We start from the raw sequence: 14,441 nt of genomic DNA, 5'->3' as shown, positions 1-14,441 counted from the left end.
GTATAGTGTAGTGTATAGTAGTGTATAGTGTAGTGTATACAGTAGTAGTGTAGTGTATAGTGTAGTGTATAGTGTAGTGTATACAGTAGTAGTGTAGTGTATAGTAGTGTATAGTGTATAGTAGTGTAGTGTATAGTGTAGTGTATAGTAGTGTATAGTGTAGTGTATAGTAGTGTAGTGTATAGTAGTGTAGTGTATAGTGTAGTGTATAGTAGTATATAGTGTAGTGTATAGTGTATTATACTAGTACAGCACCACCGCCGTGTTGGAGAGCCAAGCCACAACATTTACAACGTTAAATGTTGACGTGACAAACCTTACTAATTGTAATTGGCTGTATCGGGTGGTGGCTTTATTTTGGTGATTTCGAAAAGTGTATTGGTTTAGCCATGTTTGTGTTGTTGTAGTACAGAGTTAGACTGATGGCCTTAATCTAAGCTGTCTTGTGGTTGTTGTTGTTTGACTTGCATCCCACTGAGATTTTTGCACACAGCGTTGGTGTACGGTGTTTTTTCTGCAATATTTTTGCTGTCTTTTCTTGAATTTTCTGTTTGCACTTAGTCACATATTCACTTTAAGATGTTTTTTGTTCATGTTTTTGTTTTTTGTTTGTTGCGGTTGCACCCGATTCAAGAGCTGAATGGCTCACAGGGCTATGCCTAATAAATGAACTTGAACGACACACATGTACGCGATCAAACCAAAAGACAAACGTTTTATGGATTGTTGTGTGTATATTCTATATTTTCCACACTTTTCTCAACCGCCGTTCAGAAATAACAAAAATCCTTGCGGGGATCGATTCAACAATCATTTCTCGTGATTATCGAGAGTAGTCGGCAGAGGAGAATGTTGATGGAGCAGCCTGAACACGACAACGCAAGTCTTGTTTGCCGTATAGCAGCAAAGCCCACGGCTGATGACGATTGGGCTCGCTCTGCGAATCCAGAGGATTTGGACTCGTGGCCCTAACATCGACTTGGGGAGGACGGTTTAATCGATTATTAATTATTCAACGGATCGATATAAATATTGACCGGTCAATATTGATCCTTTTTTTTGGTCAAACCTGGCGACAAGGTCAATTAAAGACTGATATTAAAAAAACATTTGCTGAAACAATTTTTTTTCTATTTTTTTACTTTTTAAGAGGGCCCCGGTGTTACGCCACACCGGGTTACCACCAATATGTCCAAATATGGAAGTCGCTCCGCCCCTCTCCCTTCCCCCTTGTGATTGGTGAAGGAGGATGACCCCCCTGTGTGACCCCCCCCCCGTGCCCTCCACTTGTGATTGGTGAAGGAGGGTGCCCCTCCCCCCTGTGTGACCCCCCCCGTGCCCTCCCTTGTGATTGGTGAATGAGGATGCCCCTCCCCCCTGTGTGACCCCCCCGTGTCCCCCCTTGTGATTAGTGAAGGGGGGTGCCCCTCCCCCTTAGGATTGGTGAAGGGGGGGTACTGTATCCCCGTCCCCCTTTCCGTTACAGGCCCCGCCCCTCCGGCGGAAGCCACGCCCCTCAGGCGGAAGCCACGCCCCTCAGGCGGAAGCAACGCCCCTCAGACGGAAGCCACGCCCCTCAGACGGAAGCCACGCCCCTCAGGCGGAAGCCACGCCCCCAGCCAACATCGACTCGCGGGCCAATCACCGTGCGAGGCTTTGTCCGGCTGGAGGCGTTCGGGTTTCTTGGGTTTCAATGCCGTGGCACGTGGTGTGTGGTGGTTCCAGGCGGTCACTAACAGCACTTGCAGCAGCGAAAACAACAACAACAACCTGTGTAAGCTACGCGGATATCTTTGTTTTGTTCTTTGCCAGCTGTGTCAAGATCGTGAAGGGCAGTTGGAGGCAGTCGCCCTCGCCATCAGCAGGGGGGGGGGGAGCGACGCTCACAACAACAAGCGGAGCGCCCGGCGATTAAACACGCAGCGAGGTTGTGCAGTGGGGAAGCTCAGTTCGGGTGCATCTGGAAATCTTCTCGGTGAACCCATGGCACCGGGCTCTGCCCCGTGACCTGTCGGCGAGCCGACCACACTTCACGTGGTCTAGAAGTGCACCTAGCCTGGCACACGCGCCTCGGTGACGCCACCGCCATTTCGTGGCGAATCGGAGCAGTGGCGCAGTAGTCGGCGCTCTGCGCTCCGAATCCAGGTGACCCGAGTTTAATTCCTACTCACGACCATCACCGGTGGCGATTGTCTCAACTGATTACGGGGCCTCCATTGAGTACTTAGAGCAGCGTACGTATGTTGAACTTATTTCGCAACGTACGTAGCCAACCGGGCTGGTTGTTTCTGTCTAATTATCAACAAAGGGCGTTAGTGTTGGTCACCCAACCCAACCCCCCTCTCTCCTGTGCCGTGCCGGCCTTCGTAGGTGCTGCTCGCTCACAGCAACTTGTGGCCTACAAGCTCGTGTTGGCGTGCCCGGACTCTGGTCGGTGTGTGGGGGGAGGCGTGGTGGCCGTTTCGTGGCCACGGGGAGCTAAGAATTGCGTGAGATGAATAATCCGCAGGACGTGTTGATCTGTGCTTGGACGTGTTCTATTCTGTGGTGACGTGTGGTTGTGTGTGCGTGGGTGCGTTAACAGTGTGGGGCATTCACCGCACGATTGACGCTAGATAAATATATTTATTCCAGAAGGTATCTTGGTTAAACATGTTTAACATACAAACAAACAAATAACATGGTAAAAAAGTTGTTTTTATATGGTAGGCCCTTCAGTTTTCGTAGGTCAGCATGAGGCAGTGCAGAGAGCGTGATTCTCACTGATCCTGTGATCTCAGGAGAGCCATCGGTGAGCATTGGGGAGTGTTGAAACGATCATTCATTCACATCTGTACTTCAACAAGGTGTCTGTCAGATGGGTTGCCAACGTGATAAAGTGAAGATGCGTGTGAAGTGGCCAAGCAGAAAGACTTCTATGCTGATGCTACAGGCATTCAGGCACTTGCATGGGTAGGAGAAATTCCATGAATGGAGATGTATGTTGACAAATAACTTGAGGTGAGCTGCCATGATCCTGGAATGATGTGAGCAAAGAACTGGGAATTAATTATAGATTTTAAGCTTTCGTGACTGCAAGGATTCATACTCTTTGGTTTTTTCGGTAAAGTCACGTAGGTGAAAATTAAATAAAAATAAAACTAAATTAAATCACGACGTTTCGGAAGCAACACATGCATCCGTCATCAGGTGTGACTGCTCCAGCAACTGGGAATTACTTGAACCACTCATACAATTATACATCCGTTATATAGCGTACAAGCAGCTCGTTTTAGTGGTGGAGGTTCGTTGAAGCAACATTCAGTCTCTCTTATCAAGGAGACCTGGGGTGTCATACTATACAATCAGCATTCCAGAGGTATCAGGTGGATGCAAGTTTCCAAATATTTCCCTGCAGCAGTTTGGCTCAGAAGAAGCTCGTGGCAGCACAGGCAAGGTGCAATTCCTTTAAAATGTGACTCACAAACGTGCCTATTTTTAGCGTTTTTACGAGTAACAAATCGCTGCAGGTAAAATATTTAGTGGCTGCAGAATGTTATCTCGTGAAAGCTGAGTGTGTTGGTTTTAGTTTATCTTTGGCTGCGGCTGGTAGAGCCACAGCTTTTATCCATTACAATAAATCATTTTCTGCTGTTTACAATGGGTAGAGGTGAGACGACCTAATTTGTCTATGCCATGTTTACAATGATATCCATATGTTACTATGAGCAACTGTTTACGTTTTTGTTACAATGTTAACGTGTGCGTCTTTGTTGATTTATGACACTGTATTTTGATTGTGTTCAACAACATCTACCAGACAGGCTCTTTGAGAAAAGTCTGAAGAAATGGCCGAGAATATGGAGGAAATGTTCGAGCTGTCCAGCAACAACCACGTGCCGGACCTCCTGCGGGAGCTGTGCGAGCTGCGCGAGAAGGGCTCCTTCTGCGACGTCGTTGTGGAGGTGCAGAGCCGGCGCTACCTGGCCCACAAGGCCTTGCTGAGCAGCACCTGCAGGTACTTCCGGAGCCTCTTCCTCGACATGCCCTGCAGCTCCATGGGGCCCTTCCTCGTCGACTTCCTGACCATGAGGACTTTCGAGTTGGTCGTGAACTTCATTTACAAGGGGCAGATCCGTGCGAGCCGTAAGGAGATGCGGGGACTTTCCTACGCGGCCGTGGACCTCGGGATGGACTGCCTGGCTGAAGCTTGCAAACCCTTCAACTTGGCCGAGGATATTGAGAATGACATGGAAAGCGATGACTGTGGCAGGATTGCGCAGGGAGCGCGAGGCTTCACTGAGGATTTACATGGCAACGATGGGCAGAAAGACCATGCAGATGTCCCCGCAATGCCAGCCATCGAGGACAAGCCCGTTCTGGTGAATTGTTCCGTTTCAAAACACATCAACATGAACAACGCCATACCATTGGAAGATGGGTGTGACAAAATCAGAAATGCCTCCACAATGGTTGGTGAAATCAAGATTGAATCTTTGGAAAGTGAGGGTGCTGATGGTGGGGATGAAAACATTGAAGAGCCTTACGGAGAATTTGATAACCTGAATATTATGTTCGACGGCAAGGTGGAGCGAGTGAAAGCGGACTCGTACGTGGCCAAGCCCATCGGTTATCACCAGCTCAATGAACCCTATGCACAGTTCGCGGATGACATCCCGATGGGCATCCCGTGCCAGGTGTGCGATGAGTTCATCGGCGAGAGCGACGACTGCGTGAAGGGGCACGCGCGCTCCGTGCACTTGGACGTGGCGGCCATGAGCTGCAGGATCTGCGGCAAGAAGTTCCGGCTGCTGAGCAACGCCGAGCAGCATGTGGTGCTGCACATGGGCGTCACCGCGCTGCACTGCCACGACTGCCGCAAGCAGTTCTACTCGGAGGAGCGGCTCATTCTGCACCGCGCTCAGAGCTGCGGCAAGAAGCTCAAGGCGCCGTGGCAGGGTGGCCGGTTGGCGCGCGCCGACCCCGCGGCGACGGGGGTCGGGGCAGGCCTCGTCGCCGTCGTCTCTTCCTTCTTTGCCGGCGCCGCCACAATCGGCGACGCCGTTGGCGCCCGGCAACAACGTGGTGTGGTGCCGGACGTGCGGCGAGATGGTGTTCAAGTCGATGACGGCGCTGCGGTCGCACGCACGCACGCACGTGGACACCTCCTCGCTGCTGTGCAACGTGTGCGGCCAGCAGTCGACCTTCATCAGCAACCTCATCAAGCACGCGCTGCTCCACGTGGGCGTCTTCCTGTACGAGTGCGAGACTTGCGGCAAGCGCTTCCTGATGCGCTGCCGCTTGATCGTGCACCAGAGAGGCTGCCGGGGCAGCGGGGCCGGCGTGCAGGCCAGTGCCGTGGCCAACAGCTACTGATGGGGGAGGGGAGCCTGTGGGGTTGGACACTGGCCCTTGATGTAACTTTGTGACTTATATGAGGCAGCACTACCAAGATGTTGTTTTTTTGTAATGCACACTCCCATCAATAAGTTCATAAAGTCGAAAATAGGGCAACAACTGTTGCAGCGATTTCCACAAAATTGTCCCAGTGTATGCTACAGGCATTCAGGCACTTTAGTTGAGTGGTTTTCAACTTTACTGCAGCCTCCACCCCTTTGGTTCTCAGAAAGTGCATCTCACACCCCAAGGGGTGCGTGCACCCCAGGTTAAGAACCACTGCTTTAATTACACAAATATGGACACTTAGAAGAAATCTAAAATAATTTTCCAAATGGTGCCTCAAAGACACCAGAATTATAAACAATAAGTTGCAGCCCTTCATACAGTTTCTGAATTAAGGCCTATCAATGCCTTGTGAGCCATGAGGGAGGGATGTTTGATCATACTTCACCACGCTGGTCAGTGCGGGTTGTGAAAGGTTCGGCTCAGAACTAGTTCGCCATGCCGCTCGCTACTGATCTTACCCATAATCGGGTGTCAAAGTCCAGGCTGCTCGGTTTGTGGCATTGAAAGAAGCCACTGCACAACCCTCCATCTGTAATTTATAATTCTGAAGATGTGTTTTTTTTCCTTAAGTGCACATATTTTCATAAAATTTGGCAGTAATTGTGGAAGCGAGGGTTATTCGTTTAATATACTTTTGTGTGTACACACGTTTTCACACAGTGCTTTGTTCAGTATATAAACATAAATTGCAGCTTCAGCAAGCGATTTGAGGTAGAAGTCAGTTTTATTTTCGGTAGAGTCATGTCAATTCACAGTGGACAGGAGTGGACTACGAGGATTAGTCGGGACAATTTGTTTGAAAATGAGAGTGATTTATACTATTTATTCGTTTCACAAACAATTTAATAATGCCTCAACCTGATGTTTAGTTACATGTTTGATATAAAGTAAATCAGAAAAGCAATGCACGTGAGTGTGTGCTTTTCATATTTAACTAAAATAACTATTTGACTCCCATTTGCAGGTTACCCAATTTCTGCCTCTGTAAGTTAACGGTCTGCAGAAATCTCTGAAACAGCAGGACAATGGAAAACTCCAAACAGTCTCTCAGTTTTTTTTTATTTAAAGCTTTCGTGACTGCAGGGATTCATATTCTTGGTTCTTTCTGTAAAGCCACGTAGAAGGGAAATTAAAAATATATATATATATAAAACAATACAAATTCTCACGACGTTTCGACTGCAACACAAGCAATCATCAGGTGTGTTTTTTAATGGAACTCCTTCCATTGTTATAAGGTGTGAGGATGATTGCTTGTGTTCCAGTCGAAACGTCGTGAGAATTTTTTTTTTTTCCTACGTGACTTTACCGAAAGAACCAAGAATATAGTCTCTCAGTACCCAAATGGTATCTTTGAAAAGCACCAGAAGATCCCTGCCTAGCATGTAATGCGCACCTCTCCATGAGGACTGTGGGTGGACAAAGCTGATTTGAGCATCTCGGTATCTCAAGGATTGTCTTGACAAACAGTTTTTTTTTAATGGAACTCCTTCCATTGTTATAACAACTACAACAAATCAGTAGTTTGATCCTAAATGGGCATACTATCCTATTCTGATGTGCGTGTACTCTCCTATAGTCTATTTAATAGCACACAACAGTGTCCATTTCATGTACAAAAGTTATCTCAGCCTTATGCAGACCGCCTGTTTAAAATAACTGAACGTGCAGCCACCAACATGGCCACACATCCAGTTCTTTTGAGCTGGGGGGTCTGGATAAGGCTGAAGCTTTTGTACGTACAATGCACACCTATCTGTTGTTGAATCTGTGTTTTCCGTCTGTATTTTTTTTTATGAAATGGGTTTGCTTTTCATTTACACATTTTAATTATCTTGTGGTAATAGTCAAGTGAGTAGGATGAGGCATCACTGCTAAGGCACACAACCTTTAAAGCTATATAGTACTGTATCTGCAAAGATACTTTAGGCACAATTTGGGAGATGCATTGGTGTTAATGTGCACATCTAACCAATATGTGATCATCTGAGGGAATAGCTGCTCAAATATTTGATACACGTTAGACTAGGAATGCAAAGTGTGTGGCTTCAATCATTTGTCATTTTAGTACTTTGTGTGCTTTGTTTTCACCTTTGCAAAACATCTGTGCTCCGAATTGCAACATTCTCTTGATGAATGATCTCTATACAGTGTATCTGTATATATTTTAATACGCAAATATCCACGCTTTATGGATACTTGGCCAGCAGATCTGGAACGTAATTCAATATAAGAAAAAAAAATACTGACGTTTTTTGAATACATGTTATGTTTATTATTATTTAAGGTAGAACATGGGATGAAACCATCATAGCCGAATTGAATCCGACCTGAAGCTGAGCTTCCACATTTAAAAGCGAATCTGGCCAAACCCAAACTGTGTTCTGCTTCAATTCACAAAGAACAAAACGAGTACAATTACAACACGCAAACTACCTACAAGTGCTGAGAATACTATCAAGGGTGGGTGACAACTTTTTTTAACAAGTGGCCCATTCAATTAAACACAAAGTGAATATTTTGCAATTCACAATTTAATAATTACTGCCTTGCTGTGCATGGAAGCATGAGTGGCATCGCATGTGCATTCGCATACCCACACAACACGTGCAAATGCATAATGTATGCAAAGACCTGTAGACGTTCACACCACACTAACACGCACACATGCATACATTCACGTAATTTCTCCTCTTCGCTTTTTGTAAACGACAGTGACGAGGTATATCACGTCGATGGAGGTATGTCGGAAGGTCCGCGCCGATGGCTGGAGTGGCTGACGACGAGTGCTGTTGAGGAGGCGGGGAAATGCGACTGTGCTGACAGCTGTGGTCGGTGTCATTTTGCTGGTGCCGCTGTTGTTGTTGCCTCCGGTGGGAAAGTCGGCGGGGGCTCGGACACGGCGAGCCGCGAACATCTGAATACCCGAGTGCACCGCGGGTATCCACAGAGTATTCGCAACACAACGGGGCCGTGCTCTTAGTCGTGGCTCAGACTCTGGCTTGAGCCTCTCGGTTTGCTTCCAAATATGCATGAGCGGGGTCGGCCATGTCCTCTGCCCAGGCTCTGATCACGGAAATCCCGAATATGGCTTGGACCATGTTAAGAGTCTGCTCAAGGTCAACGGGGACTTGAGCTGGCTCAATGAGTCGGTCAAGCCCGAGCTGAGCCGTGGCTAAGGATATGTGCATACGAGGACCGTTTGTGCCACAGCCGATGATGCATGTAATAATGATGGCGGTGGCTGTGATATTTGTGCTCGTAGAAGGTATGTTTCAAATGACCAAAACAAATGATTGTGCTCGTGATATATACTTCACCGATTACCACGGTTGGATATGTACGGTGCGAAAGAGGTTCAGCAAACATGCATACAAGTAATTCCTGTAAGAATGAGGTTCTTTAACAATTTCTTAAAATGCGTTACATTGATGATAATTGTGCGAAATAGACAACAGATAAGACGGGCATTAATACAATGTAAAAGTCCATCCAAAGAGTTACAATATTAAACAGATTTGTAACCTGCATCTTGATAAATGACTCCTGGGGCAATGGAGAGTGTCAATCATTACATTCATAGCTGGATGGTGTGATTATTAGTCGGAATGCAAACAAAAAACCTAACTGATAATGTATGCACTGTCCTTGAAATTGATTGGTCCACACCCGAGACAGATTTTCTTCGAGCCTAGTCTCCCATGGTGTTGGACCAGATGACGCCAAAAGGCGCACAACTCAAAGACATTGCAGACATATGCCAGTGAGTCATGTGATAACCATTCGAAATCAGTTGGTTACAACCCGACGTTTTGGCACCTTAGGGTGGTAATGAACCCGTAAAAACAAAGTTTTTCACTATAAATCCTTTATATGCGTGGCATCGGTTTTATTTTATTATTCATTTTTGTTTTTCTTGAGTAAGAGTTTCATTTTTATCACATTGGTAGTTTAAATTATGACATTTTTTTTTCCTAAAAAGTGGAAAATTTTGGAAAAATGTTTTCACGAAAACAAATTGTCACGCACAACGAGTCTGTGTGCAAAATGTCAGCTCGATTGGATCACGGGAAGTGGGTTAAAAAAACGACCGAAAGATTTGCACGGTCGTAAGCGCGCAAGCAAGTGAACTTAATATAAAGGATTTTAAAATGCTTTGCTTTGGCCCATGGAATACGAGTGGGGAGTGAATAAAGTGTGGAGCGAGAGTCACCTCAAAGTGGTGGGAAGTGTATGTATGTTGAACTTCTTTCACACCGTACTTAGCCAACCGTGTTAATCGGAGGTGGTGTGACATGGTGGCCACTCACGCGCAGACTACAGATGGCACAGGGCTGGTTGGAATGTGAGCATCGGTTCAGAGCTAAAGACGAATCTAAATCGAATCTGGGTTCGAATTTATCCCATTCATAATATATGCGAAATTTACATTTTTTTGTAAACTCATGCAGGTGGTATATGCCGTGGTGGGAAAATATACTTCGGAAATATCTGCACTCATTTGAAAGTTACAGTTATTTGACTTGTCTTTACTGTTATGAGAGTTGAAAATGTATATTCTGAATTTGTAACAGCTCATGCGATGAAAAATGCATATTTGATCAGTCCTTCAGATTTGTACTACATTAAAATAATAAAATGCGATTAAACTCGAAATTATATAATTTTTATATTTGTGGAAGATGTACAATGTTTTTGTGAGGAAAAATGCCCGTTGATTTTATCAGGCATGTAAGTATATGCAATGTTATCAATTCTGTACACCAGGATCATGCACTTATTTTGAATTGTGGACTTTATCAAACGTCATTGTCTAAACTGACACACTTCACTTTCTATACACATTAACAATTTAGATGCATAAGGTGCCCTTAAACAACGGATGAGGGAAAACACATTCCTGCGGAGGGAGCTGGTAGGAACGTTGGGTTGCTCGGTCAATGGCCTGCAGGGTCAACGGCGGCGTGGTGTATTCCGCAAATATGCCCGACTGTGAGGGCGGGCACAAGCCGGCGTGAGTAGGTTAAACGTTGAGTTGTATAAGGGCACCACGGGGTGACCAGCCCCTCCCCACCCAGCCCCACCCTCCCCACCCAGCCCCTCCCCACCCAGCCCCACCCTCCCCACCCAGCCCCACCCCACCCAGCCCCTCCCCACCCTCCCCTCTCCACCCAGCCCCTCCCCACCCTCCCCTCTCCACCCAGCCCCTCCCCACCCTCCCTCCCCACCCAGCCCCTCCCTCCCCACCCAGCCTCTCCCCACCCAGCCCCTCCCTGCACAACGGACGGACGGACACAATCCCCTGTGGGTTGGTGTAACCAGGAACTTCCTACCAGTATAATATGTAACTGGGGAGATAAAGACACAAGATAGATAACCAGAATAAAGAAGGCTTTGTTTAGTAATTATCAAGCATGATGAATTATTATTCTTGACCACCGGCCATCATACCTACTAGTGACATGTCCTTAACAGAGCCCAACTGACTCGTGTTAATAGTTTGAAGTAAAACGTATTTTCTAAATTGATGCCAACACAGTCCTGATGCTGCTTTGACAAAACAAGGCCACTGGGACCTTTCGAGCCACGCCTCGTGCCATGGCAGAGACATGAATGTTCGGTTTGGTTAGTCCAAATCAGAAACCCAGCGTTATAAATCATTTGCATCTGCACATTTTATGATCAGATAACAAGGTAAAACAACTTGTGTACACGTCGTTGGTTTAACACAGGCTTTCGCGAGCAATATCGATTATAGAGGGGTTTTTGGGGGGGTTAGATCGCGTAAATATATAAATGTGTCGTTAAACCCGCCACCACCCGACACAGCCAACTAGTAAGGGTTGTCACGTAAACAGAACGTGGCAAATTCGTCACTAGTACAGCACTCGTGTGTAGTGTATAGTGTAGTGTATAGTGTAGTATACTAGTACAGCACTAGTGTATAGTGTAGTGTACTAGTACAGCACACCGGTGTGTTGGAGAGCCAAACCACAACATTCACAATCTGAGTATGAAGTTCTGTGCAAAGCTAGCTACTACTGGCCAAGACTAATTAGAGAATATATCGAAATTGAAAGAAAAAATATTTTTAACCGTTCGGAAAGCTACCGCCTTAGTGCTGCGTGGAAGCGAATCATCAAATAATACATTATTTAAAGGCTGCCTATAAAGGGCAGCATACTTTAATAGGATTACCGTTGGTAGGGCTATTTTAATACACAATATACAGGAAGGACAAGATCAAAGGGTTGACCATAATGCACATGCATCATGTACGTTGACTCAGTAATCCCACCCCACTTTGCACAGAAGCGTGGTCACCACATCTACGCCTCTATATAAGGAACTAAACAGACTTCACAAATCTGGCTGTCGCCTGATGAAGCTGGTTGTAATTACTGGCGAAACGTCGTACTCAGATTGTAAATGTGGCTTGGCTCTCCAACACACCGGTGGGTGCTGTACTAGTATACTACACTATACACTACTATACACTACACTATAAACTACACACTAGTGCTGTACTAGTGACGAATTGGCCACGTTCTGTTTACGTGACAATCCCTTACTAGTTGGTTGTGTTGGGTGGTGGCGGGTTTAACGACACATTTGCGCGATGTAACCCAAAAAAAACCTATTATAAATGTCATTGGCAGAGCCGGCCCAGCCACTAAGCGACCCTTGCAATTGCAAAGGGCCCCGTGGCCAGCAGAGGGCCCCCTAGAGTCACTGCGAGCTAGTGGGTGAAAAAATCATACATCAAAGGGGCCTCCAACCAAATTTTGCTTAGTGCCCCCAAAGGTCTAGGGCCGGTTCTGGTCATTGGTTTTACCCAATTTATGTTCATAAAATGTAATGAACACCGATTAGCAAGGTTCGGCTACGTACGGTGATGAAATAACTTCATACAAACATGTACATTGACAGCTCTTTTACTGCTAAAACACTTTTTATAAACAAGATTGACTTTTACACGCGCATGTAATCGGGGCTTAATTATTTCTCACATTGTCTGGGTTACAGGTCGCCTGGAGTAAGCACGGGAATACCGGTCACTGCCATAAGGGGCCGTCCATAAATGACGTCACGCACCTAGGGGGGGGGGGGGTTGAGAAATGTGACGTCACATAAAAATTCGCAACTTTAAATAAATATAGACAACACGTTCTACTTAATTAAATAGACTTTTTAATAAATGTTTTCTCCTACAACATCAGAGTGCAGCGCAACATTAAATACGCACTACAATGACAATAGTTTAAAGCGATTTGAAGCATGTTTTAGTTTTTGGGGGGGTTGGGGGGGCAGAGCTTTGTGACGTCATATTTGAGGGGGGGGGGGTCTGACTTTCTGTGACGTTGTGTGACGAGGGGAGGGGGGACAAAAAAACGCGTGATGTCATTTATGGACGGCCCCTAAGAGATAAACTTGATGTCGTGTGCCGGGTGTAAGTTTGTTTCCCATGTTGCAATTAAGCCCTGCGTACATTTAGAAAATGACGAATATGCAGAAGTGTAAAGCATATTGCAAGATATATCGCACTTATTACACACAGTGCTTGCCACAAATGAAACATTTATGGCTTTCGGTTAATCGTCGAACTTTGGCGGTCACCGCATCGCGCGCGCTCAGATTTGCTTCTGCGGCCGTCTGGAACGTTCTTGCGATATTAGCAAGCCACTGGAGCGATGCACTTTCAAATCATCTAGATTGAAAGCAACATGTTTTTAGAACAAAACGTAGTGTTTAGTCTGCTGTCTTTCTCCCACGCCTCCGATTAGCGAGGTTGTCTACTTACTGCGAGGAAGAAGTTCAACATATCAGTGAAGGAAACGGTCGTGTGCCAACAGCCCAAATGGCCAAGCGACTTTAAGACGTATGATATTAAATGCCATTTCAGAGTAATATGCTCAACAGGTTGCTTGTTGAGACACATGAAAGCTAGCATGTTAAGCAACTGAGAAAACCTATCCACAGAGGCAGCAGCATCTCAGCAAATAGCATTCCAAACGCAAGACAATCAAAACACATTAACCATGAGCTTACTTTGGCCACCATCCCCAAACAGCATTCCTAAACCGTTTCCCCCTTCAACCACAAACGTATCACTTTAAGGTGTTTGCTGAATATATTTGTTTAAAGTGCAAGGCAAAGAATTTGTTTGTAGATGTTTGTAGAGGCTTATGTGCAGTGTTCAGTGGCCAACCCATGCGTCTTCTTGGCGAATCCTTTAATTAAACCAGCAAGCCAGTGGCTGTCCTGGTCACGGTTTTGGTATAGATATGGTGATGGCAACAATGAAAACTTGGTCATAAGGATGATAATCATGTTTTAAATAACCAGGTAGGGTAATACAAATTTTGGAAATGATGATCATGACTGGTAACATCAATGGTTGTAATAATTATAAGAGATGATAATCGTAATGAAGATGAATTCTCGCTCTGCATAATGATGACAATGGCAGTTAATTATTGATAGTGGTGGTGGTAATTGAGCATGAGTGATGATTATCTTCAGCATATTAATTTGTGATTCTGATATTGCTGGTAATGTTAAAGTTGATAGTGGTGATGTTCGTGGTGGTGATGTTGATGGTGGTGTTGGTGATGATGGTGGTGATGATAGTGGTAGTGCTGGTGATGATTTTGGTGGTGGTGATGATGTTGATGATGTTGATGGTGGTGATGATGTTGTTGGTGATGATGTTGATGGTCGTGCTAGTGATGATTTTGGTGGTGATTTTGGTGATGTTGATGGTGATGATGATGTTGATGGTAGTGCTGGTGCTGATTTTGGTGGTGGTGATGATGTTCATGGTGGTGATGATGATGTTGATGGTGGTGATGATGGTGGTGATGGTGGTGGTGATGGTGGTGATGTTTATGGTGGTGATGAAGGTGATGTTGGTGGTGGTGATGTTGATGGTGGTGATGATGGTGATGTTGGTGGTGATGTTGGTAATGGATGGTGATTGTGTTGTTGATGATGGT

General features: G+C 45.7%; 1 protein-coding gene across 1 annotated transcript; it reads left to right on the top strand.

The window, feature by feature from the left end:
- The first annotated feature begins 1,642 nt into the window (after window positions 1-1,642).
- On the top strand, window positions 1,643-5,355 carry LOC133343236 (zinc finger and BTB domain-containing protein 39-like). Its single transcript, XM_061552672.1, has 3 exons — window positions 1,643-1,774; window positions 3,804-4,924; window positions 4,959-5,355. Exons 2-3 carry the CDS (start codon window positions 3,828-3,830, stop codon window positions 5,353-5,355), a joined length of 1,494 nt encoding a protein of 497 aa, XP_061408656.1. The 5' UTR covers window positions 1,643-1,774; window positions 3,804-3,827.
- Window positions 5,356-14,441: the final 9,086 nt, after the last annotated feature.

The sequence above is a fragment of the Lethenteron reissneri genome, chromosome 17 (assembly GCF_015708825.2).
Source record: "Lethenteron reissneri isolate LAM-NWPU_2019-01 chromosome 17, ASM1570882v1, whole genome shotgun sequence".
Taxonomy (NCBI): domain Eukaryota; kingdom Metazoa; phylum Chordata; class Hyperoartia; order Petromyzontiformes; family Petromyzontidae; genus Lethenteron; species Lethenteron reissneri.
The sequence above is the reverse complement of the archived record's forward strand: the minus strand, read 5'-3'. Positions and strand labels throughout refer to the sequence as shown.

Coding starts and splice junctions, on each gene's coding strand:
- LOC133343236 (XM_061552672.1), top strand. CDS start 3,828: ATGGCCGAGAATATGGAGGAAATGTTCGAGCTGTCCAGCAACAACCAC. Junction 4,925..4,958: donor AGCTGCGGCAAGAAGCTCAA/GGCGCCGTGGCA, acceptor TTGGCGCGCGCC/GACCCCGCGGCGACGGGGGT.